At 42.0% G+C, this 26,832-nt stretch overlaps 1 protein-coding gene across 5 annotated transcripts; it reads left to right on the top strand.

Moving 5' to 3' along the window:
• Positions 1–338: 338 nt before the first annotated feature.
• On the top strand, positions 339–26,628 carry PARVG (parvin gamma). Of its 5 annotated transcripts, none has more exons than XM_013300723.3 (14): positions 346–462; positions 713–961; positions 7,488–7,589; positions 8,173–8,237; positions 11,499–11,619; positions 12,674–12,814; positions 13,237–13,352; positions 15,315–15,370; positions 16,246–16,268; positions 18,174–18,235; positions 18,343–18,411; positions 19,584–19,685; positions 23,465–23,537; positions 25,482–26,628. In XM_013300723.3, the coding sequence occupies exons 2-14, from the start codon at positions 832–834 to the stop codon at positions 25,559–25,561; spliced, it is 1,140 nt and encodes a 379-aa protein (XP_013156177.1). In that variant the 5' UTR covers positions 346–462; positions 713–831; the 3' UTR covers positions 25,562–26,628. The 5 variants fall into 5 exon arrangements, with proteins under 5 accessions (XP_027645230.1, XP_055663752.1, XP_013156177.1 ...); XM_005239355.4 differs by having other exon boundaries at positions 351–462; positions 11,517–11,619; XM_027789429.2 differs by lacking the exon at positions 713–961 and having other exon boundaries at positions 339–462.
• The last annotated feature ends 204 nt before the right edge of the window (positions 26,629–26,832 follow it).

Raw genomic sequence — 26,832 nt, forward strand, 5'->3', positions numbered from 1 at the left:
GGGTGAAGTTCTCAGTTACTAAGAATTCATGGCAGCTGGAAATCTGTTTTCAACCCATTTTCCTTTATCCCATTTAGCTCATGCTGAACTATCTGTTCTTGTCTATGGCATGGAGCTAAACACAGGAGTCAGTCTCTTAGCAGTGCTAAACCAGACCATCTTAGTTAGTGTGGCTGTCTACTGTGTCATTCAGGGGTTTCATGGAGGACTGCAGAGTTACTTTTGCTTTCCAGAAGAGTTAACACATGCAACTGGTACCTGAAGCAAATGTCCGGGGGAAGTGGTTGCCGTAGGGAGCTTTCCCTTTTTAATCAGTGATGGGAAAGGGGAGGAAGAGCAGCAGCACTGCCTAGTGGAGATGACACTTGTGTCAGATGAGCGTGTTGGGCCTTGGTGTGGCTAATCTGCTCTCTAAGGACAAATGAGTTGATCTCCTTGTGCCTAGGTTTCTCCTTCTACCAGGTAAGTAGAGTAGTGCTGATCTGCTTTATGAAATGCTCAAAGGACCATGGGTAAAAGGTGTAATATAGCATGACGATTTTGGCTGTTTATGCAAAGAAAAAGTGCACTGGGAGTCACCCCAGCCGCAGACTAGCAGGCAGTCATGCCATGCAGTACCATGGAGGAATGAGCGTGTCTTTCTAACGCTTTCTGGTATTTAAGGAATTGCAGGGTTGCATGTTTCCTGCATTTGTATTTCTGTTTATTTTAGTCTCCAGCAGGGACCAAGCACATAGACAATTAAGTTCCGGATACGACTGTGGTTTCGTTTTTAAGCCAGTATCGCGCGGCACAACTTCCCCCTTGCATACTCGGGGTGCGTCGTGCTGCATGGGAGGCTGCAGCTTTGGCGCAGGACGCGCCGAGCCTGGGGGTCCGTCCCCTCTCCCCACAAATTTCATCGCACCTGCTGTGAGAAGGTCTTGGAAGAGCTTTCGGAAAATTGCTGAAGGAGAGAATAGTAAGTTTGGGAAAAGGGACTCTTTTGGGTGCTTTTTAATGCGTGGTTTTTTGTTTGTTTGTTTTTTTTTTAACTGTAAGACTTTCTGTGTTCCTGTGGATTGTTCTTGCTATGATGGCACCTCTTCTGATGCTAATGAGCAAAAATGGTGCTTGAAAGGTCTGGTACTAAACAAGGAAGTAAAAGGAAGTTTTAAATTGGGCACGCAGTCCGTATTCTCTTTCTATTTCTTTATTTATTTATTTAATTCTGGTTTTCCAAAGGCAGAACTATCACTATTAACATCAACATTCCCAGTTGGGTTTCGTTCCCTCGTTTGTGTGATCTATCTAGTCAACTGCGCCTAGGAAGTGTGCTTGAGCTAATGCGGAGTAGAGCTTTTGTCTTTTCAAACAGGAAATAAACAGTTGAAACAATTCGGTAACATTGGTAAGTACCTTGTGTATAGTCTACAGCTAGTTTGTATGCCGGAGACCACTGGTGGCTCGTTAATGCTTTTTATCATACATCAGGGATTTGTGGGAGCCAGACTGTGTGAAGACTCGTGGAGGAAAAGTGAGCTGATCTGACCCAACTAGGGAATTTGCTCTTTTATTGATAGCTGTAGCATTGCAACATTGTGCAATAGTCTACCTCTCGACCTAAGAAGTCTTAACTTCTTGGCTGCCTCAGCAGGTGGCACAGGAGAAAAAAATGCCTCTTGACTTCAAAACACACAAGCCTGTACATCTATGATGTTCTCAGGGACTGAAGGACCAAATTATGCCATTTCATTTGAATAGTCAATAACTAAACCTCAATTTTATTTAGAAATGTCATCGCAAAATGAATCAGTATTCAAGCAGTTGTCTCCTACAATGATCTCTTCTCCAAGTACTGATCTGTGCTGGAGGCTGGAAAAACCGGCATGTCAGTCACAGCTCCGAATAGCAAATTTGAACGATGGATGCAGAGGCTGGTCGCAGCAAATGTGGAAGTTTGTGTGTGAGAACAGAGTCTTGCACCCCTTCCTATTTCTTGTTAAACAGCTAACCCCAGGAAGGTGTCCAAACCAAGTCATGTTCCATTTTATGTTGTTTCTGCAGTAGTTTATTCTTTGAAAGGCTGCTGTCTAGGACCAAGCCTCACAGAAATGCAGCTTGCGACATGAGGGACTGCTCACGAATGCTAATGATTAGTATAAAAAGCAATGAGTCTATTAATTGTCAAGGAACTGCGGTTCTCAGGCTCTGAAATGGGAAATGGGAAATTTCTCTGTGGGAAATCGGTGTCAATAAGTGTGATGTGAAACACATGAGGGGGGAAAAAACAATGCTAGCTCTGCAGATGAATGATGGGCTCAGAGTGATGTGTTGCTATTTAGAAATAAGATCTCAGGGATATAATAGGTAGTTCCGTTAGTGTCAGCTCGGCACGTGGTGGCGATCAAAATAGCAAACAGCAATAGGGAGTAGGGGGAGAGGAATGGAGAACAACATTGTGAATGCTGCAGTGCTCCTCTCTAAATCTGGGCAGGTCTGGTTCCCAGCACTTCAACAAGCTGTGATATGCTGGAGAGAGTTCAGAAAATGGCAACCAGGATGGTCAAAGGTACTGTGGAGTGGTTTCCCTGTGAAGGGCAACTAAGATGTAGGCTGTACTTGCTCAGTTTTGGAAAGAGATGACTGTTGAGGGTGTAGGATGGTAATACAGTAGTAACGTGGAGTAGTAACACGGTGACGTGAAGAATGTGAATCAGTTGGTTCTCTTTGCACTGTGCGTAGTGGGGAGCTTCAGGGGAAGCTGGCAGGTGGCAGGTCAGAGCAGGCAGCAGGAGGTGGTGCTTCAGGCAAGGGGAAGCCATGCTCCTCACCTCCTCTTGAGTGGTGGGAGGTACACATATTCAAGAGGTGAAGGGGAAGTAAATGTGTTGATAGCTTCTAATTAAACAGGACGCTGGTTTTGATTTAGGAAGGCTGATTTGTAAGATGTTGAAATGTTTCAGGGAAGTACCTGTATATGCTTGCTCCATTGGTTTGTGGGTTTTTTTTTGGAGGGGTTGGTTTGGGTTTGGTTTGGTTCTTTTTTCCCTGTAATCTTCTGCTTTTTGGGTGCTGTATGGGACTGGATACTAGGCAAGCTCGTCTTACCCTGTATAGCAATTTTAACACTCTAGGACACAGGACTGAAGCTTTAGAGGATATGAACTTATACTATTGCAAATTCTTAATTTCAGGCTTTTTCTTACAGGCTTCCAAATTTTAGAAAGTGGCTTCTGATGTTTGGGTTCCTTGGCCGGAGATCAAGCATGCAGCAGGCAGTACATTACTTTGATGTGTAAGCAGTCGAAGGAAGTAAGAGATACACAAGTTGAGTATTGCAGCAAGGCTGAGTTAGTGTAAGTTGTGGTGTACGCAGATGACTACAGAAGACTTCTGAGCAGGACATCCCAAGGAATAACAGCTATAACAGCTGTCAGAAACCTACTTTGAAAGTCAGTTGTCCTTAGGTTGCTCTGTATTAAACTTTCCTCTCTCTGTTAATTTCATTTTGGGAGTCTTATCTCCGTTCAGTTGTTCCTTAGGCACTAAATGACTCAATTTCTCCTACCTTATTTTACCGAGCATCTTTTTAGAGACAGAATTCAGTTTTGCAGCCACCATAATTAAACTAATTCTCTTGTGACCCTTTCCCCTAGTGGCTTGCTGGGATTTTTGTACCTAATTCATTTTACCAGACTGATGTGCAAAAGCATCCAGTAGCTATTTTCTACCAATATTCTTGGCTTGACAAAATCTGTGTTAAAATATGTGTTCATAATGCACTTTGACTGGAGCCTTTAATAAATATGTGAGAGCGAGCTTGCAGAGCTGCACCATGCTGTTTGGTGTGTATAAAGCTATTAAGGAGAGGAAAATGTCACTTTGGAGGTCTTCCGTGGGCAGTGTGCAACAGTGTTTGCAGCAACTGCCTCGCTCCACTGTACTTACAGGGCTGGGTCATCATAGCATCTCACTTCAGGCACCTGCGGAGCAGCTGAGGCTGTCTCTTTGGTAGCAGAATGGAGGTGGTAACTGAAAAATGCAAGCCAGGGCTAGATCCTTGTTTAAATACTGTGGATTGTTCTTTAAAGGTGCCATGTCCACTCATTACACAGGGAACCTTGAGAGACAAGGCTCCTAGTATGGGTGTCTTGGGTAGGGAGCAGGAGCCCTCTCCTGTGTGAACCCTTAACACGGGGCATCTCCTTGGTTTCTGTTAGTAGAAGCCTCCCCTCTCCTTCAGCAACCCTGCAGCACTGAGCTTCAGAGAGAAGAGAGAGCATTTTCCATCCACTAACGGGCAGCACTCCCAATTAGAGAGCAGAGCAGCAGGCTGTTGTGCCAGGTATCCTGCGCTCAGCAGCAGCTGGGGTTTGATGATTCAGAGGAGTGTAAAAAGTCTTCCTGGTCATTATATTGTCGTCTTTGCTCTGGCTTTTTTATATTTTAGGACTGTTGGGAAAGATGAGATCTCTTACTCATGCTAGTACAGATATTACTGTGACACAAACCATATGCTGCCATGATTGTCCAGGGCTCAGAGCCATGATCCTTCCATAGTTCCCTTCACCTCTGCAGCCAACAATTTTATTTGTACAGTTGCAGTATATAACTCTGATTTCTTGCACTTAAATCATTATACGTTTGGTTTAATAAAGAGCCATCTTACTTCTTGCATGGCTGGATGGCCAGGCCCAAAGGGTTGTGGTGAATGGAGTTAAATCAGTTGGTGGCTGGTCACAGGTGGTGTTCCCCAGGGCTCAGTACTGGGGCCAGTTCTGTTTGATATCTTTATCGATGATCTGGATGAGAGGGTCTGTCAAACACAAAAAGGAAGCCCACAGAGGGTGGACATGAGGGCAGGTGGCCTGGGGGGCATACAGAGAAATTGTCTGAGCAGCTAGGGATCAGGTTAGCAAAGCTAAAGCCCTGACAGAATTAAATCTGGCCAGGGATGTCAGGGGCAACAAGAAAAGCTTCCATAGTTGCATCGGTGATAAAAGGAGGAGGGGCAAAAATGTCAGCCCTCTCCAGAGGGAAATGGGAGACCTGGTTACCCAGGATATGGAGAATGCTGAGGTATACTACAACTTTTTTTTGCTTTGGCCTTCACTGCAAGTGCTCCAGCCACAAATCCCAAGTTGTAGAAAATGAAGACAGAGACTGGGAAAACGAAGGACTGCCCACTGTAGGGAAAGATCAGGTTCAGGAACATCTAAGGAACCTGAGGTGCACAAGTCCACAGGACCTGGTGGGATGCATCTGTGGGTCCTGAGAGAACTGGCACATGAAGTGACTAAGTCACTATCCATCATATTTGAGAAGTTGTGGCAGTCAGGTGAAATTCCCACTGATTGGAAAAGGGGAAACATGACCCCCATTTTTAAAAAGAGGAATTAAGACAGACCCAGGGAACTACAGGCCAGTCGCGATTCTGTGATTGAGTGCACTCTTGGTAAGTTGCAGGTGACACCAAGTTGGACAGGAGTGTAGATCTGCTTGAGGGTAGGAAGGCTCTACAGAGGGATCTGGATAGGCTGGTTTATGGGTCAAGGACAACTCTACGCGATTCAACAAGGCCAAGTGCTGGGTCCTGCCCTTGGGTCATTACAACCCCACGCAGCGCTGCTACAGGCTTGGGGAAGAGTGGCTGCAAAGCTGCCTAGTGGAAAATGACCTGGGGGTGCTGGTTAACAGCCAGCTGAACATGAGCCAGCTGTGTGCCCAGGTGGCCAAGAAGGCCAACAGCATCCTGGCTTGTATCTGGAACAGCATGGCCAGCAGGACAAGGGGGTGATTGTCTTCCTGTACTGGGCACTGGTGCAGCTGCACCTCAAATCCTGTGTTCAGTTCTGGGCCCCTCACTGTAGGAAGGACACTGAGATGCTGGAGCGTGTCCACAGACTGGCAGTGAAGGTGGCGAAGGGTCTGGAGCACCAGGCTTACAAGGAGCAGCTGAGGGAATTGGGGCTGTTTAGTCTGGGGAAAAGGAGACTCAGGGGGGACCTTATTGCTCTCTACAACTACCTGAAAGGAGGTTGTGGTAAGGTGGGAGTCAGTACCTTATCCCAAGTAACAAGTGATAGGACGAGAGGAAATGGCCTCTAGTTGTGTCAGGGGAGGTTTAGATTGGATATTAGGAAAAAAAATCTTCACAGAAAAGGTCATCAAGTGTTGGAACAGGATGCCCAGGGAAATGGTTGAGTCACCATCCCTGGAGGTATTTAAAAGATGAGTAGATGTGGTGCTTAGGGACATGGTTTAGTGGTGGACTTGGCCATGTTATGTTTGCAGTTGGACTTGATGATCTTTAAGGTCTTTTCCAACCTAAATGATTCTATGATTCTTTAGTACAGTTTGTAAAAGAATGTATTCAGATTCTACTATCTGTAACTTTTTATTGAGTTTTAGTCTTTGCCAGGCTAAAGCATCCTAATTATTTGAGTCTTGTGGACTTGACTGAAAAACCTGTACGTGAACTTTTAAGATTGCAAAAGCAAGCACTTTAAATATTTCCTACCATGTAGGCTGCCTGTAGAGCCTGGCTCTATCTCTTGTGTTCTCTGTGTAGGCAGCATGGCACAGCCTTACACACCCATGGTTAGAAAATCAGACTCATCTCTGCTTGCACTGTGGTTTGAGTTATGGCTTCTAGAAGATTGGGGGGATACTATTGCCTCTTATTCATAGATGATAGCTGGTGATAGAAATGAACTTCAGCTGGATGTGTGGTAGGACCATGTGTATGGATGGCTATGCAGCCTCGCCACCCAGCTCTGATAACCCCATTCCTTTCTCCGACTTCTGCTGTCCTCCAACACAACTCCTAGCTGCTTTGGAAAATCTTGCCCATAGTTTTGTGTTTGTTGACAAGGTATTTTCACTGCTGTATTGCGTATTGTGATTCTGCTTTCATTTGAGGACATCTAGGTTGGGAAAGAAAGTCATTCTCCAATCTGTGTTTAAAATAAAGAAATCTTCAAGAAGCCATGCAACTTAATCTAACGTGAGATGGGATTATCTACCCAGAATCATGACATTGTTTTCCCTAAGCTATACCAGCAATAAAAGAAACTCCTTATATTTATAAGCTTGTCTCAGTAATTTAACTGCTGTATTCTGGATTTAATACTACTTAAGTAATGGTCATTTTTGTAGCAGATACCCATTGGTAGTTAGAAACTGAAAGCTTTTTCATTTCAGTTGAAATAGGATTTTACTAATCTAATTCAGATGGAATTAGATGGAATTAAGGCAAGTTTTAGTACTTCAGGGCTTCTTTCTTATATTTTGATGATTAACAGAAAAAAAAAAGGAAAGTTCTTTTAAGCTACTTTTTCTTTACACAGATTTAAATACATTTTCAGATTTTTTTTAAAAAAGCAATCTACCAGTCATGAAATCGTAACTGAAAAAAATCCCTTGGGTTTGTTTTTTTCTTAGCACTGATTTTGATCTTTACATGCTGTTATTCATGTTCCTTTTCCCCCCATATTTTTTACCAGTTTACCAGGAGCGAGAAAAGGCAATGGATCCAGCCTCTTTAAATGTGCTTACACAGCCTGCTGCGCTTAATCAATTCCTAGCTGAGAATGCCATTGCTCAAGGTATGTACTTTATGAACCAGAACAGAAAAAGGTCCAAAGAATGACCTGAAAAACCAAGCAGAAAATGTGCAGTACAAATGAATTGTGTATTTTTTTTTCAGCAGAAGTCCCGTGGTTTTATCAGCAGCGACTAAACTCTGTGTGTGTAATTTGGCTGCTGACTCTCTAGAGGCAGATAATGAAGAAACAACGCAAATTCTAGCTGGTTCTTTAACTGAAATTTAAATTTCACTTAAGGACATGGTTTAGTGGTAGACTTGGCAGCGTTAGGTTAACAGTTAAGCTCAATGATCTTAAAGGTCTTTTCCAGCTGACCACATTTGTTTTCTTATTTCCAGAACTGTCCACCTAGATCTTACTGATTTGAATTACATAGAAGCATAATTTCCAACAGTAGCATTAATAGCGTGATATACCATTTTCTTGCTCATAAGGAATCAGCTAAAATAAAAAATGATAATGTTTCTACATATGGCAATATGATATTGGGTAATATTAAACTGATGGCAGACTTTACAGGAAACTTGTATTATCCACATCGTATCTGATAATTGTAATGAATCTTGTTTGCTTCCTTTCATAGGCGAGAAGAAGAAACTCATAAAACCGACCTCAAGCCACAATACTAAATTGGAAGAATTAAAACTGGTACCATTTCTTTTACTGTATTGTTTAACCCTCACCTCAAGCTGTTTTAACCTGTTGTGATAATGTTCATCCCTGTAAATTACCCAGCTCTTTGGCCCCAGTTCCCCACTGTCTAGGGGTGGGATGAGCTCTGCTTTTGGCATGTGGGCTCCACACAAGTAAACCAGAGCTTTTGCTTAAGCATGGTGCTAGGATGGCTGGGGCCACACAGGACCCAGGTTCAAATGCCTGCATCACCCAAGGGTGGTCACTGCTGTGTGTAAAGTGGAGCGTAGGTTTAAACACTACTATGATACCTCTCCTAACTTGGGACATGTGGATGAGCCATGCCAGAAGTACCCAGCTGTCACAGCACTCTCAAAATTATTAAGCTGGAACAAGGTCTTTTACCATCTCGTATCAACATACTCTTCGTGCCCGTCCCTCTGCTGCCTTCTAGTCTCACCTCATCCAGGGCCCGCTCCCTCTTCTCTTGCTTCTTCCTCTCTCTCTTCCTTGGCTGCTCCCTCTTCACTGGCTGCCCAGCCCCCTAACAGAACCAGCCACAGCTGCACCTTATCTACATTGCCAACACCCCCAAGCCAGCCCACAGCTGTGTTATCAATGTTAATTAACCCAGCTTCATTCCTCTACACCCAGTTGCTACTTCATTGTAATGATGGTGTAATAGCAATTGGAAGTCAGCTGGAACGATCATGACTGAAAGCAAACCCACATCAGCATTTGCTGTGACTAAAAACGTGTGTTTGGGTACGTGCAGGTTTGCTGCCCTGATCCCATGCTAACAAGTTTTGGGATTGCCGAGCTGATCATCAATGGTCTTCTGGTCTTGTCTTCTACCTCCAGTGGTAGCTGGCTCAGCTGTGATGCAGCCCGAGGGGGATAGCACAGAGCAGAGGGAAAAGGGATGAAAGGTATACCAGTCACCAAGAATTTGGGGAAAAGCTTTTAAGTATGGTACAAGGTTTTTGTATAGTACATCATCTGCTTGAGGTAGCTGTGAATGATGAATCCTATTTCATGGGAAAGTACTTTATTTCTAAGTAATTTTGAAAATCTTCCCTGTGCATTCAGTCACTGCGTTTCTGTAATGGCACAGCTCAGGGGAAGGCTAGCATACTGAAATTTCCTGGAAGAAAAGTGGCATGTCTCTTATAAGACCAGCACTTCTTGCATTATGGAGATACTAAAACTCTTATAAATATTATAAAAGCCAGCTTAGGCTTCGTGCTGATGGGTGTGTTATATGGCATTCATAAATCCAGAAATACGCATGTTTCTAGTTACGTTTTCTTAAAGTTTTTAGCACATTTGATCTAAAAGACTTAATTTTTCACAATGTTTTTATACAAAAGAGAAAATTTGAAAGGTGGTGCTGCAAAATGCAATTATATTGTCTACAGAGACACTGAATTTGTTCTTTCTGTGCTGCCAAAAATGAAGAGCTTTCCTGTTTATGGAGAATTCTGTGAGCTTCAGTGCTCAATCCATTTTCCATCAAAGACTCCTGAAAAAATGTTCTTCTTTGGATGAGGAGGAGGTGGAAAGCAGGTCCCAGGGGAGGCAATCCTCTGGGTGCCCATTGACGGCACCGATTGCCACCTTAATCTAAACAGTTCATGGCTCCTCTAGAGAAGACACTGGGATGGAGGCAGGGACAAAGAGGTATCTTTAAGGGAAGCAAAGAAACTCGCTTGGGAGAAAGACTGTGTTCCACTACATTTTCATTTTGAGGTGGCTTTAGGAAAATAAGAAATGTGAAATGGCTCACCGTAGTTACTATAAATATTGAATTGCTTGTAAGATAGAAGATGGTTACATTTGGAAGCCGGTAGCAAGCTTCTTGAAGTATTCCTTTTCTCCTTTCCCTGTTTACTCATTTTTAGACACAGCGCTCTGCTCAACAACTGGACTGAAAGCAGAGTTGTGTACCCTGTAGGCTGTGGATGTGGCTGTTTAGAGCTGAGATAGCAAACAGGGGATCTCATAGCTCTGTACTCAGCAGTGCTTTGCCTGTTCTGACTTCCATCTAGTTGTACTGTGATGTTTGGGGTACCGTTCTGTCTCTCACACACCTAAAGCTTCGCCAGTTCTTCACATGCAAGCATTAGCTGAGGAGCACAGCTTTCTGCTCCAGAAAATTCTTGTTACTTCTTAGCTGAGGAAGTATATTGCAAACACTTTGACAGCTTCTCAGTTCATGCAAGTCCTGGCACCAGGCACTTCTGTCTCTTGTGCAGTTTCAAGCATCTCAGAGATAACCTTTTTTTTCCATACTGCTTTTTACATTTCTGTTAATGTTGGCTAACTTACAGGGATCTGCTATGAATTTTCTCCTCTGTTTACAGAAAGTGAGAAGGATATTATGCATAAAACAAACTCCAGACACTCGCTTGTGTAGCAATAATAGCAATACAAGCAATACCCATCCCTCTTTCAAGAGGTTCTTGCTAACAGCCAGTGGGGGCTACTGCTTTTCAGTTCTGCTTCAGCAGGTCATCTTCCCTTTCTGTCAACAGATGTGGATAAAGCACATGGTTGGGGAAGCGCTGAAGAGCTCCTTTGGCCTCAGGAGCGTGGTGTTCAAGAAAGGGGTGCAGGACCAAGGGATGTAACTGGGAATGTGGTTCCTTTCCAGTTGTAGCCGAGCCCATGGCTTCCTGAGCAGCTTGCCCTTGCAAAGGCAGGAAGAATATTGGAAAGGACAATGGGAAGACTGCCACATAAGAAAGCAAAATAAACAAAATGCCCTTTTTTTTTTTACCAAAAAAGAAGGTTTTTGGAGATAGATTAGTACAAATTTACAGAATGAAAAAGAAAACAAAAATATGAGAGAAAGAGGGGGAGTGCTAGTAACATGGATGATTGAGAGACAACCAACAGAATGAGTGAAGCCTCTTTTCTTACAAACCATTTCTGACTACTGTATTTGTGTGAATTTTGTGATTTCTAATGAAGGCAGGGATTGGGGAGTGTACTCTGCAGGCTTTTCCCTGATGGAAGCAGGAATAAGATCTGTCTCCATCTGTATAACTATTTCTAGAAAATTCATAGGAATATAACTTGTAAGATGTCTATCTCACTTGAAAATTAGGGAGAACTAACTGATGCTTAACTTCCCTTTAAAAAAGAACCAAAAAGCACAAAGGAAGTGGAGGTTGAAAGCAAACAAAGATGTGAAATAAGGGACTAAAGAGAAAGGTGAAATAGAACATAGCACTGAGTCCTCTGCTGTCTAAACAGCAATAATGTAATTGCCAGCTGCTTTTTCCTCCACAGTTACTGATTGACTGGATTAACACAACCCTGAAAGAGGAACACATAGTAGTTAAAAGTCTGGAAGAGGATCTGTATGACGGGCTGGTACTTCATCATCTTTTGGGTAAGCTACTGCTTGGAGTTTAGCTTGCAAACACATCATGGAGAAACTTCCAGATCAGAGAATAAACCCCACAAATCGCAATAGCAGTGATCTGCTGGAGTCTTGTTTCTCACTAAGGGAGAAAGCACTACATTGTGTACTATCTGTGAAAACAGCAATTCTGAACAACAAGTGCCTGATGATCTGCTATTGTTTTCATATAATTATATTTCTTCTAAGAAAGTCTTTTTACCTGCTAGTTAACATAATAATAAGGTAACTTTGAAGTGTGAAATTACAGTGCCTTTGAAAGTAAGGAGTGCTTCATAAGGCAGGAGCACAAAGGTGACTTGTGATGCTACCAGAAACATTGAATGGAATCAGCACTATCATTTATATGTTTTCCTGCTTTAAAAAAAAATAAATGTTCTAGGTCTAAAGCACTGGGCTGAAACTGATGAAAGTCTAAGAGGCTCTCTAGGCAACAACATGCTTGCATAAAGATACGACCTCTTGGAACAGCCTGTTAGTCTATTTCTATTTCTACATCTCTCCTGTCCCTGCTTCACTTTTTTTCCCCTTTCTCACTCTCTCTGGGGATGTCTTTCAAATCATATCTCCTTTTCACCAAGGCTGAGGCCAGTAGCATGAACAGGATCGGCTTATTTTCGTAGTTTACATCCCTGAGCAATGAGCTGGCATTTCTTCTATATATGTGAGTTGATACTACCTTTGTACACTACCTACATGAAAGATTCACTCACTGGATTCCTGTAGCTTCCACTAGGAAAAGTAGGAGTGTGGAGTGCTAGGGTTGGGGGATGCTGCTGCAAGGAATGACTTTTTTTCCTCTCCCCTTTTCAGAGCTTCACTCATTTTACTGAGGCTTTCGGAGAGCACAGGATTTTAACAAGGCATACAGCTGTGGGATGTGGGCCTGTGGAAGCTGTTAAGTGTTACTGAACATTTAAAACAAGACTTTGTGTGCTTTGCTGTCATTTTATATTTCTGGTTTATTTTTCCTGTGGTGATGTTAAAATACATCTTTCTTCTTCCTATGGACTCTCTGTCAAAGAAAACCTAGGATCTCTCAAGCTGGATGTTGACAAGATCGCGTTAACAGAAAAAAAACAGCGACAGAAACTCTCTGTGATTCTGGAAGCTGTGGCTAAGTGTTTGCAACTGGAAGAAAGTCAGCTGAAATGGAGTGTGGAATGTAGGTGCAGAAGTGAAATTGGAGAAAACTGTCCATCACAGAGCCTCCTCTGCTATAAGGCGGTTATGAGGCAAAGGGGTACCAGAACAGTAATTAAGCAACCTGTTTTCAATTACTAGTTGGATCAAAAGTGAGACGGGAATATCTGACCCTGACTGAGTCATGCAAGCTGCATCCTTTAAGTTGTATGGCTTGTGGACCACTTAAAAACCCTCAGTGTCCATGTGTATGTCTCACAAATAGGACTTTTAAGGTGCGGTATTGCTGAATTGTGATATTATATAAACCCCAATCTGATGTCCCACCTGTATTATGGTCCTCCATAACTTTGGAATCCTCTGCATAGGGAGAATTTATGATATGAGTGAGGTTTACTCAGTTTTGCACACTAAACATTGGTTTTTTTTCTTTACATGGAATAGCTATCTTGACAAAGGACTTACTGAGCACACTGCATCTTCTGGTTGCAATGGCAAAGCACTTCAAACCCAGCCTGGCCATGCCTCCAAATGTTCAAGTGGAAACAATCACCATTGAGGTAATTATAGTTTCAGTATTTGTTACAGTAGATCTTAAAGAGCTTTGATGAGACTAATTTGCTTAGAATTCAGGAGAAATGTGTGTGCAGCTGTGAAGGAGATTCAAGTATTTTCTATGAACTGTGCCTTTTAATTTCTGAGTTTGCTGAACTAGACTACCATGTTGTTCTCAGTTCAGGGTAGGAAAGGGCAGAACCACTATGCTGTTTTTTCTCCTTGATCAAAAAAAAGGAATGGTCTGAAGTCTGTAAAGAGGATAAAGAAGAAATTCTGCTGTCACTGTCTTTAAGTGTTTTGAAATAGAAGCCTGTACTCATAAACCATGATACTGGCTTAATGCTGAGGGTTTATTTCTTTAGGGGAAGGGAGTTTTTACCCCCTTCCATTGAGGTCACGTTTTGGTATTTTGCTCTACAAGCCGATGCTTTCCTCCTCTGTTCTGTTTCTTACAGTCAACTATGGGACTTTAGGAGAACATCAAATATCATGCAGCTTGGGATATAATTGCAAAAATTAGTACCACCGTGTTACAGTTTTAACAGAGGGTTTGCAGCGCAGTGGTGTTGGGGGCCCAGCACGCGGTCTGTATGGCATTACCTAGCGCTCTTCCCTCTTTGGAGGATCATAACTGGAACTGAAACAAAGCGTGCCCTCGAGCTATGTGTGCCACTTTAGGAGGTTTAAGCGTCCCCCAGAAGCTTCTTCTGAGGCTTCAAAGGTAGCTGCTGGGTTCTGCAAAGGTAGCAGTTGTGGCCCCATCCCAGCTGGGCACTTCAGCAGGGGAGTGTTCCCTCTGGTATCTAAGGGGAGCCCAGCCTGTGCATTGGACTTGTCACTGATCAGACCCACGCTCTGAGGGAAGCAGCCCTCCATCTGGTGCCTTACGGGGCCGCCCTGCCTCAGGTGCACAGAAATTGGGAGTGATTATCTGTGAAATTGCAGCATCAGAAAGGAAGGGCTGTTAACCCTGGGAGGGAGAGGAGGAGCAAGAGGGGTAATGGGTTATGGTAGTGAGCTGGTTCCCTGGAGGAGGAATCAATGCCTCTGGTGGCAACGGTAGTCATTAGGTCAAAAGTGAGGAGAGCCCGCGAAGGCAGTGCTCCGAAGGGGGAAGTGCTGGAGCAGCCCAGGGAGGCCAGGGAAGGCCTAGCCCTCCTGCGACGCGTGCCTGCAGGAAGGGCCTGCCGCGGCCCCGGCGGGGCTGGGTGTGCTCCTTGGCCACGAGCTGACCCAAAGGAGTTGAAGTGCGTAAACTGAGGATGTATTTCACTGCCTGAGAGGACAGGGCGGCAAACACCAAGGATGCTCCTGTGCTGACACGTTTCCGTGTACCCATGTGAAGCAGCAGGCATGCCCAGCCTCTCCTGCCTCTTCGGGCTGTCAGCTGGGCTGAAGCACTTTTTATTTTGATGCTATGTGGGGTACTAAGATCTGCATAGAGGAAAAAAATAAAAGGACATCAGCAAAGATCCCAATTAGCTTCAGAAATACTAAGAATTGACATCTTAAGTCCTCTGTCGGGGCCAGGGGGCATTCATCAATGGCAGGCCACGGCATGTGGTTGTTATAAGGCAGAGGTGACCACCTCCAGTGCTACAAAACTGAAGTGTCCTTAGTGCAGTGAGGTGCACAAGGAGATTGCTGCCTGCCCAAAGCAGCTTGATGCATCATCAAGAATCCAGGTGAACATGCCAGCCTCCAAACTTCACCAGCTGAGGGACCACGTGCTTCTCCTTTGGCTTCCTCTGACGGGAAGTACCCAGCTTCTGCTGGAAGACTGAAGAGAGCAGAGGGGAGCCACAATCTCTCAAAGTGCCTGTACTAGTTGCACTGGACTTCTTGAATAAATGCCCTCTGGTAGTCATTTAAGGCAGCAAACAGGTCATGAAAGACTTACTAATGCTTATGGGTATTTTTTTTCTGTGTGACAAACCCAAAAATATTTATTGTCCTTTCAACAGAACACCTCCAGAGGATTAAAGACAGCAAATGCGGTGGAATACATCACAGAAAACAAGTAAGAGGGGATATATCTGCTTTTTACACTGTCAATCAGAAAAGAAATATTGTGGGTGTTTCCCCCTTAGAAAAAATAGCTGGTATCATGATGATGACAACAAGTGTAAACCCAGACATGCATATGCATGCAAACTGTTTCTCTGATTTCTTTTTTTTTCTCTTCAGATTTAGTATTATAGTATAATGCTTTTTATATGAACTTCTCTAAAATAATGTGCATGATTATTTCTGAGGCCTAGTGTTTTTTATTGCCATGAAATACAGTAACAAATATAATAATACAAATCCAGTACTGTAAATTTACCTGTCCCAGACTAAACTGGAAATTTTCTAAAGCCATAGTGGTTTAAATCTACTTTTAATTTGTTGCTATTGTATTATTAAATAAAGAGAAAGGGGGCAGTTGTTTTCTGATTTTGCTGTGAAAGAAAGGTTTGAGCTTGCTGAGCGTGTGAAGTAGTCATTACTAAAGGAGGTTAGTAGTAGGATACCATTTGTATACTGAGAAAATATGGACATTATTCCAAGAACTAGAAACAGATTTTCCTACTTTATCTTTAATACACTAGAGCATCTTCAAACTCTAATATCATGAGCAGCTTATTGGAAGAGGATATTTTGGATTGCGCTTATAAAATAAATGTTCGTTGGTCTGTGGGCCAATTTAAAATCTCATATACTTCCAAGAGCCTGGGCAAATATACAGAGTACTTAAAAATGTCTGTTGGAGAGTTATTCTGATGGAACGTTAATGGCACTTTGTATTGTCTCCTGCTTTACAAAATAGCTGATGGCCTAGATAAGCTTTGCTTGTGAATAAGATTAGTTCTGCTGAATGCTTTTTCTAATTTTTGCTTTTTATTACAATTCTAGGGAGAGTTTAGAAGTGCAGTCAAGTAAGTACTGGCATTGCCAAGTTCAGTGTTTCACCATTTTGTGCTGTTATACACCACATTCTGAACCATTTTTACCTCGTGATAAAATCTGTGTGCTCCCACCAGATTTAATGGTGATTCATGGATTTCTCCTAGTGTTTTTCTCCAAACATTTCCTGTTAATGTCTGTTTGTATCAACATAATATAGTTTGGAAATTGGGTGGCCACTTAGCCCATGGACTACAGGCAGCAGATGGGACATGAGACAAGAAATGAAACAGTGGGTTGATGACCCAACAGAGAAGACCTGGCTAGGGGCAAAGTATGTCTTGGATTTATGCATTGACCTCATTCTTGTTGCTACCAGTTTCAACATAGTTTCCTTTCTGCAGTTTGCAAATGAGGTTTTGAAATCTACTTGCACTCAGTTATGGACGGCAGTGCAGTAAAACCAATGTGTCCAGAGTTTTTGCCCATAGGATTTTTAAGGGCTATGAAATACTTGAGGTGAAAAATGTCCATGTATGCAGAGCCTGGAGAAGGTCTGGGCACTGCTCAGGCTTCCGTGTGAGCTGCTTTTCCCTACTGCAAAGGAGCACATTGCATCCCCAGTGAATCAGGGCAACCATTTTAATTCTCTGCTGTGCCCCTTATGTTAGTGTTTTCATTCTTTGCAGAGGTGCAAACTGTATCATTTAATACATATTTATCATTTATTCCACTGAGTGGTCTCTAATGTGGGCTGAAATTGTGCGGGAGAAAAACCACACCAATAAACAACCAAAATACCCCCCCCTGTAATTAGGTGTTTCTTCCAGTGGGCTGATTCTGCTGGGAAGAGAAATCTGCAAAATGCACTCTGTTTTCGACACAGCTTGCTTAACAAAGAGAGGAGTCCTAAAGCATGGCTTCGGAAGAGGGCTCTCTAGCTTGCAAGACCATTGTCGCTCAGTGATTTTGATGGATTCACCTATTCCCTGACTTTGCTCCTGCAGCAACCCCCTAACAGGGAGAATGGAGAAACCTCCCTTCTGGAGTGGAGGCATATTTGTCACTGGCTTTGAGGAGGAATCTTCCTTAAGCAAAGCTGCCTTTGCTTTCCTGCACCACAGAAACTGGTTCTCTATTTAGTTACACTGCTAGAGTGCCCGTCATTTTGAAGGGTGTTTCAAATGCTTCTGTTCATTGCTTGAACCAGAGCAGTCCTGTGGCCAGGTTACTGGGAGGATATGTGTCCTGCTTTTGCTAAACATGGGCAGAAAATGGACGTGAAGGGTGGGTGTTCACAGGGACTTCAATGAATCTCATTTCCCTGGAAATCTTTAAACTCATGCTAGTTGTCTGGTGGAGTGCTGCTGGCACCAGCTCATGCCTGCCTTTAAACTGGGTGGCAGCACTGGTCATTTTTGAGGTTTGTGAGTTTTCAGAGGAAGGGCAGTGTCTCCAAACCCAATATCTAGTTTGTGTTTGGTTTTTTTTAAAGGAAGGGGGCTGTTTTTCTGCAAATGTGATGTAACTGATGTTTCTGTTGAGGGAGAGCAGTAAAATATACAGCTGCTCTTCTCTGCTTACAGTATTTTAACCTAGAGGTTCAGGGTTAAAAAAACATAACTGAAAAGAGATAAACTGTAGAGATGCAAAACTCAGTCATTGCTCATACTGGTGGCAGCACAAATCTTGAGAACCTCTACAGACTAAAATTATGGACCTGAATGAAGTAAGTTGTTTTCTTGGAGTTAGGTTGAAGGGAAGCCTCTAACCCTGTCTTCTGATAAATACAAAAGCAGGATTTTTCCTTGTCTCCCTACAACTTTCTTCCTCCCTGGCTTATAAGGTGTGAACACCTTTCTCCTTCTGGAGCCACTTTAAACCTCTGATCTGACAGTTAACATTTAATTAGTATTATTTGAATTGTTTTGATACAGAAGATGATGCCTTTGATGAATTATTTAGCCGTGCTCCAGATAAACTGGATGCTGTAAAAAAGGTAATTTACTTCTTTAGTAGACATCAAAATTTGTAAGTTAAAACATAATTCATGATTTCACTGGAAAAAGTTTCTTCTACCCTCTCCTCCCCTTCTGTTTTCTTTAGGTATTTTTGCAATTTGTCAACCAGCATGTTGGAAAATTAGGATTAAATGTGAAAGACATCGAATCTCAGGTAGCCTGCTCTAAGCTACATGTTAACCATGTTTTGTCAGCCGTTTGACTGTTTTCCCTCACCATTAGGATTACTCCTTTTTGTTGTAGTAATTTAAACTTGGCAATGTAACAATTATTTCTAGCTTCAGGTTAAGATACTAGGCTTCAATCTCTGAAGTTTCTGAAGCTAATAAGTAATGAAAAAAATACAGCTTCGTATTCAGTGCTGCCCCTGTAATGCTACAGGGAGTAACTTTTGGAATTTGCCCAACTCTTGTGGATGCTCTTTCTGTCAGTATGGAAATAAAGGTTCTCTGACAATTAAACTGAAAGTCAAGTTGATTACTGGTGCTCAGTGACTTTTAATGGTAGATTTGCTTCACGGTAGGAAGGCCTAATTTTCATTACATTTCAAAGTCCCATCCTCTGAACACTGAGCTTTTTTAAAGTCCATGAAATTGCAAAAGAAGTGCTCATTAGGTACCTCAGGATCAGGTCCCTGGGTGCTGGTGAAGAGAGGCACAACCACACCTCCGCTGTCCTCCTCTGCTGCCTCTGCGGAGGGCAGACAGCAGCTCCTGCAGAGCCGGGGAGCCACAGCATCCTCTCATGCCTCTCTGGGGAGTGAATGAGCGATGGGAAATGAGCTTGGGGCCATCCCTCGTGGCTTTCTCATTCCCTACTTCTGCAGACACGTATGCAGAAATCAGCCCACAGTTCTTGCTTTGCTCTAAGCATTCAAAACCTTGGTGCAGTGGCAGTCCCTGCGATTTATACCATGCAGATGAAAAGTGGAGCTGTGCTGCGGTGCTCTTCTGGGTTTTCCTAGTGGGCAGCTGTGAGAAAGGAAGTTTCGCAAGTGTTCTGTTGTAAATCTCAGGCACTAGGCACAATTTTCTTTTATTTGTAGTTACGCCTCTGTCGCTTGTGGTCATCTGAAGTCTCTCCACATCTGGAATAGTTTGTTTTAATAGCTGTCCTTTTACAGTGTCATATTTTCACTAATATGAACTTGGGAGCCTTATTTAACTAAATATGAAGTTCGCTGTGGAAGAGATTGGCAAGCAGACAGCCTAATGACTCAGTTCCCTCAGAGTACCATTTAGATTCATTTATTGCTAAAATGCCGTTTATTGACGAAATCTACTAAAAGCCAGTGTATAATATATATTCAGATCATTTGTCATCTAGTTTGCAGATGGAGTTATCTTACTTCTGTTAATTGGACAACTGGAGGGTTACTTTCTGAACTTAAGGAATTTTTTCCTGACTCCAGCCAGCACCACGGAGATGGTAGGTTGTTATTTAATTACTTCAGAGCTTGAGACTTGTGTATTTAATGCTTCCATATGTCAGTGAAGAGCTCTGCCTCTTGCTTTAACTGCTGTGGCTGTGTGTGAAGTCCTATGCATGCAGTGTTGCAGGATAGTGGTTTGGGACAGGACAAATGCACACGCTTGGTGCTGTTAAAATACCTTGGAACAGGTTGGTGTCCTCTTCAAAATTAGTTGTCTCATGGGAGGCAAACTATTGTTACTTGCATTTATTTGGCATATACATCCTTCTGAATACAGAGATATTTTGGTGGGGAACTGGGATACGAAGGTGTGGTTGGGAATTGGTATGCTATCTCCTACAAATTTGTCCTGCAAACAACATTTTTACATGGAGGACACCCCTTGCATAGCAGAACTGGATCCCTATAGGTTTCCTTATGCTGTTCTAAAAATATACCTTAATCAAGACATGACCAGAACATTTTGAAGGCTCCGTGCTGAGGAAGCCCTTGAGAATTTACATCCTTTCCTCTCTCAAGGCTACAGCCCTAAGGCTGTAACCTACCCAGCCAGACTTGCCTGATTCCTTTTTTAACCTGCACCAGGCAGATTTCATCAGTGCTTTAAAAGAAAAAGGTGTCATCAGCTAGAATATAGTGTGTGCTGGGCTGCTGGTGTAAATGCCTCCTCCACAGATCTAGAATGTTCATATATTTTGAGGTATTTGAGATATTTTCAAACTGTCTCTGATGTGGGTGGCGATTTGTCATTTGGGTCACTGAACAGCTCTGAAAATCTTGAAACTCTAGCTGTTTTTCCTGGGTTATATTCAGTCAGGTCTCTGAAGGTGAAATATGTCAGATCCATTTTGCTTCAGAGCTGCCTGAGAAGGGAATCTCTCCTCTGGCGTGGTTTGCATTACAGCTTCCCTGCACAGATGAGGCTTTTGTCTGATTCCCAGCCTCACTGCAGTTATTCTCTCTGGGCAATACTTATTTGTAATGAAAATCCTCAGAGGTCCCATATTAATTAATAAATACCTCTGTGGAGCTTTTCATTAAAACATTTAAAAGCAGAATTAAGACCTAGGTTCAAATTTTGTCAAAAAAGCATTACTGTCAGTTGGTGACTGTTTAAAGTATTAGGAAAATGCAAACTTTTAGAAATCCAAAAATAGGGAAAATCCAGTGTTGAAGGATTGAATCAAACAAAATCAAAGCATTTCCTTGCATGTATTTTTTTCCTTTTCTCCTCCTCCACTCAGTTTTCAAAATTATTTGTTCTGGACCATTGACTTGGAAATACATTTTTAACATTTCCATTAACTTTATTTAGAGGAAATCAATGAATATATTTTTTTTAATTTAAAATTTCATAGAAAACCTTTTCCTTGTTGAATCAGCCCTATTCAAGCCTCACAGATTTCTTTCAAGAAATTAGATACCCCTACATTTCAGGTACAAATCAGAGCTCAGACTTTCTAGTTCTTACTCTGCATGTGCTGGTTGGTCACTGGCCTCAGAGAAGAATATAATGGGTTGGGTACTGGTTCAGTACAATTCTCTGCATCCTAGTGATTTCATTTTAGCAAAGTTACTTCCAGGTACTGGGCTTATTATTGAACAGTTTGCCAGAGTGGTATTTACCATTTGTTTCTGCTCTGATGTTTGTTACAAGATGAAAAGCGGGATGACAATATAACTAAAAATATTGAGCGACCATAGTTCAACTGTCATTTGTACATAAAATATGTCTTTCAATTCCCCTGTGCTTTCTAACTCCCTGTCATTTTAGACATTAATTGGTACAGTAAAGTATGAAAATGTAACCTTTGCTGAGACTTAAAACACATCATTTGTCTTATGAAAATGGTGACAACCACATGCACTGTTCTGATCGGTGCAGTGCATCACCTTTCATTCAAGCTGAAAGCTTGTGGCTCAAAGCTGGTACAGAAAGTTCCTGAATCACAAGGAGGGGAAATTGGGATGGAAGCAGTGATATTGAGGAGGAAATAGAAACAAGAAACAGGGAGGGCAGGAGCCCATTTTAGAGGGATGAGAAGGGTGAGGAAAACAGGAGCAGATATTCAGGAGATGACCCATCTACAGGTGCAAGCAGACAACACTGAGTGGGTAGATTTGTTGCAGGGTTTTTTGGCATTTATTACCCCCCCAAAAAAAACAAACCAAAAAACAAAAAAAAAACCCCAAAACCCATGAGGTTTACGAGTGGCTATAAAGAAAGTTCATCTGGGTGCTTGTGTGTATAGGAAGGTGTGTATTTTGGGGCAAAGAATATAATCTCAAAATAAGTCAGGTTGAAATTAGGGATAAACTTTGTGCAGTCAGGAGATGAAGATGATGATGATGATAGAGGGCCTCTGTAGTTTATCAAACCTGTGAACTCTGTAGTTTTGCCAAAACAGGCCCAGAGCTGTAATACCCCAAAACATCCTCACCTCTGTCCAGCCGTAAATCCTAGACAACTGTCCAGCTCTTATGAGTCTGGAAGTGCAGCTGGATGAAACAACTTATTTTTCTAGGTTGCCTTTCTTTGGTAATTATCAGTATTTCTGTCTGAAAATTTATTTTGGAATTTGCATGTTACTGTTCCTTGCAAATCTCATATGCATTACAGAAGGGGAAATGTGCCCCTTTTGCCTGTGCTGGTTCATTAAGGAAACATTTGATTTATTCATTCTGATCAGAAATGTGTAGGTCTGTGTGAGCTTAAGCTCTCCTGGCTGCTGACTGTCAAAGTAAGAAAATAAGCCTGAATCCAAACTGTCAGTCTCTGTTACTTGTAAACCAGAGAAACAGGTGAAACATAAATCTATTGCTTCACTTCAAAGAACATAGCTTTTGCGTGGCTTATGCATGGGGGACTCCTGTGCTTATTGTCAGAAGATAATAGGGAATAGCATGGCAGCAGTTATGATGCGCCTCCCAAAGCATAAATTGCTCGGTGGCCTAAAGAATGTACAAAGAGATGATTTGACATTCATTCAGGTCTTGTTACTTCATTAGAGGAAGGGAGCTGCCTAATTACCAGCCAAGTAAACAACTGCCCTTAAGCTGTTAGAAGCTAGTAATGAGATGTTATATTACTTTTAAAAAATCATTCATGACTACTGCATATGCATGTGATGCTGCTTTTATGTGGGAAAAGGCTAGAAAAAGCAGTGAGGAAAAATGAGAAAATAACCCCCAGCTTTCATTCATAGACGTGTACTTAATTTCTCATGAGTAATATTAAGGATATCATCACTACTGTTACTGTGTATAGACATCTTTCTATCTTAAAACATAAACTTCTAGCTCACAAATATAGCTGACAGGAAGGTTTCCAATCTTTGTAATTCTGAATGAAATATAGAGAACTTTCTCCTTATGTACTTTTTGTTCCATATGTGGTAAGCATATGGGCATTGTTTAAAAAAAAAAAAAAAGAAACAAATTCCATGCATCTATTAGATCCAGTTACGAATCTATTCTATTTTCGCCATGGAAACATCCATTAACATGACTTTCACGTGCAAAGTCTATTTTTAAATAAATGGATTCTTCAGCCCACCTCATGGGATAAGTTTTGTTGGAGATGGATTTTACATCCAGTTATTCATGAAAATTGGTAGAGCACTCCATCAAAACTAAGGAGATGAATATGAGTACGTATTTATGAATCGGTATCTTCAACTACTAGAGAAATACTTTTAAAAATCTCCTGGCCACTGCCCCATTGGGTGGAAAATATTTTCTGCTATATTGATTTCTCTTACTGTCTCATTAACAGCTTCACAATGTTAACCTTGCACTAGACTTGCTGGCAGATGGAGGTCTTCTGAATTTTTCTGTGAACTCTGAAGGTGAGTCATGGCATGCAAACTTGACTGGAATAGAATTAGAATTGCTTTTATCCTAGCTTAGCAAAAATTAGAGTAATTGAGGAAAGTAGGCTCTTCAGGGTGACACCGAGACATTTCATTAATATGGCTGCCCCATAGGTCCTCATTCGGAATGAATAGTAATAAAGCTGAGAATTGTCTTGAACAATCTTTATGTCTATACTAAAAAGGCTGGATTGTTTTAACTTTAGTAAGTTCATGCTAAACTTAAACTGTTTAGTAAGTCAGTTTAACTGTTTGTTAAAGATTTAATATAGAAGTAGCTCCTAGGAAAATTAGAGCGGCTGAGCTGGAGGGAAAGCTATTTTCCTTTCTCATAAGAAGTTTCACTGTGTTAAAACCAAGCTTGTTTCGTGTGGGAAGATACCTTGCAGAATATGTCCTGAAAATCAGAAACACCGGCCACTCTACCACTCTATTCAAACCCAGAAAAGCTGGTGGGTCAGTCTCCTGAATGTGAAATTCATAGCCTTTAAGTTGCTATTCTGCCAAGTTCAGATGTGGAAGCTGAATCTAGATCTCCTACATCCAAGTGAATAATTGCTGAGTTAATGTACATGCATGTTCCTTTCTCTTGCCCCACCACAAAAAAAAAAAAAAAAAAGTTTCCTTTGAGTGCAATTTTCCAATTTTAAAAAATGCTCCACAGAAAATTTTTTGACCAGCTCCTGGTGGCATGCAGGATGTGGTTACACTAGTGGGTGGTGCTGTTGACTGCTTAACCTGACCTCTTGCTGGGTACATAACCTCACCCCATCATTCCTCTATCAAGCTCAAAAGTTTGTTGTTCAATAAGGCAGTCAAATCTTTATTAAGAATACAAAGCATTATCTCTTCCCGTTAGTTATTTAAGCAAGTAGGCGCATGTGTTTAGTACATAACATCATGGAGAGGGAAAGCTAGAATTTAGGGCTTTCATTGGTTTTTCTTTTTCCACTAATGCTTTGGTAATGTTGGCAGTTTGCATAAAACAGGCATTCACAAATTGCGGGCTTTTTGCCATATTACATAGAGCTAGGAGTTTGGAAAGCTATTTATGTTAACTTTGAAAAGAATAATCTGCATGAGCTCAGGTCTCCATGCTGAGATCCACCTTTTGTATGAAAGGAGATAAACCCATGCTTTCTTTCCTTCCCTCTGGCTGTTCTGCACTGCCTCAAACACAGAGTTGATCAGCGTAAGAAATATTGGTGCCAGCATCCGCAGTTCCTTTAGCTTCACTGGGAAAATCTTCAGCTAGTGATTGAATTTAATATGGTTTAGGGGTACTTAGTACGGTTACACTATTTAGAGCGTTTAAGGATCTCATTTACTAGTGTTTCATTATTAGTCTTTTTCTCAGTGATTTACAGCACTGTAAGAACAGTAAAACCCTCTCAATCAGTTACCCGTTACCGTCTTCCATTACAATTATTAAAAATACAAGAGGAATTTGTTTAGCCAAGAACACAGAAGCTGAAAAGTAATTGGAAAAAAGAAAACAGTCAATGGCAGCCAAGTGTGATGGAAATGTTATAACCAAAAAAAAAAAAAAAAGCGTCAGGTAATTCCCATCATGATTCCTGCCACAGAAGAATCATAACAAACCTAAAGCTTTAAAGTCCTATTGAATTGTCTACTCTGTTCTCTGCTAGTGAAGAATTATTTCTTACTCTGCATTTTTTATCCTGTCTTCCAGCAAGATAGTGCGTGAAAGTACCTTTTCCTTAAGTTAATTTAATGAATAAATACTTTTTCTAGCTCTGTAGTTGCTGTTTTGCTTCTTGTAACAAATAGATTGTCTAAGTTTACATTATAATTGGGGAAAGGTGGAAGATTATCTTTGGCAGTTGCAGTCTCTTTCTATTCCAGGGATTGCTAATACTTCCCATCTGGTTTTGTTGTTTCTGGTTTGTGTATCCACAGATATTGTGAATGGAGATGTGAAGACTACAATGCGGATTCTGTATTGCTTGTATTCCAAATACAAGACCAAAGAAACATGAAGAGCAAGGCCAAGAGCTTTGGCGGGGTTTTTTGTTGGTTTTGTTTTGGGTTTTTTTTTTTCTCCTACCATGTCATGGTCTGATTTTTGGATTCCCAGCTCTATTTGCTACTGTTTATGTGCTTGCACTTGTGTTTGACACTTGCTGTATTAACATTGTATATGCAAGCATGTACTCATGCAATGTTTCACATATACAGACTGAGTCACTGTAAGTATGTGTCTGGAGGTGAATTGGGAAGCTGTTATTGCAACCTCCCCGCTTTCCTACTTCTAAGTCACTCTGAAAACCAGAGTGGTGAAAGACCCACCTTGGCATCTCTGGGGAGATGGCATTCAAAACCTTCTTTAGACAGGCAGCCAGCTGTCGTCAGACAAAAGGATATGGATTGGACACCAAATGAATAGGCAGCACAAATGAAATCTGAACACATCAAGTGCATGATAAAAGTTTCACCATCTGCCTGCTCGAATATGGAAAAGGGACTCAGAACGACATGCTGGCATGAGACTGCAGTGGCAGAGGGATCTCCTGCACAGCTGTAGAAAGATGCCCTTATTCCTTGCTAAGCTAATGCCAAACTGTGGTCAGCTCCAGCCTGTTGCAGCACTAATGTGATGTCAGACTGGTGGGAATGCTAATTCCTGTGTCAGCCGTGTTGTAGGAATGACTAACATGAGTGCTTTCTCTCCGATAGGAGGTGGTTAGATACTGGCTTCCTCTGCAGCTGGTAGAAGCAGAGCCCATCGTGAACGGGAGTAGTGAAGCTCTCGCCTTCTGCTACTTCTGACAACATACTTGTGCTGTGGGGACTCTCAAACTCCTCTGACACTCTCCTAGCTGGATTAGTCAGTCCAGCGACTGTCCCCAGGCATCCCAGCAGCTCCCTCTGGATGCAGTGAGGCTAGCTGCTCTCTGTGTTACCTGTCACCCTTGGTCTTTCTCAGTGGTTTTAAGTCAGAACTCCTTCAAGCCCTCAGTCTACTCCCTTAACCTTAAAATTATGTCATGTTTGTGTTGCATAAAGCTTGAGATCTAATTAAAAAAAAAGAGAGGTTTTGATGATATTTTGCCTTCCATTTAAACTGATTTAATTTCCTGTCGTTGGAGACTCTGACATTTGATCTCTGATCTGATCCTCCATCTGTGTGTTTACGGAAAACCAAAGCTCGCCTAGTGCAAGTGCTGACATTTACAGATGAGAATTTGTTGTGTCTACCTCTGGATCACGCAGCCTAAGAAAGGTCCTTAGATAGCAATGCCGATAAGTC

The sequence above is a fragment of the Falco peregrinus genome, chromosome 6 (genome assembly GCF_023634155.1).
Source record: "Falco peregrinus isolate bFalPer1 chromosome 6, bFalPer1.pri, whole genome shotgun sequence".
NCBI classification, from domain to species: Eukaryota; Metazoa; Chordata; class Aves; order Falconiformes; family Falconidae; genus Falco; species Falco peregrinus.

Coding starts and splice junctions, on each gene's coding strand:
- PARVG (XM_013300723.3), top strand. CDS start 832: ATGGGAGGCTGCAGCTTTGGCGCAGGACGCGCCGAGCCTGGGGGTCCG. Junction 19,686..23,464: donor CAGCCAGCACCACGGAGATG/GTAGGTTGTTAT, acceptor TCTCATTAACAG/CTTCACAATGTTAACCTTGC. Junction 23,538..25,481: donor TTTTTCTGTGAACTCTGAAG/GTGAGTCATGGC, acceptor GTGTATCCACAG/ATATTGTGAATGGAGATGTG.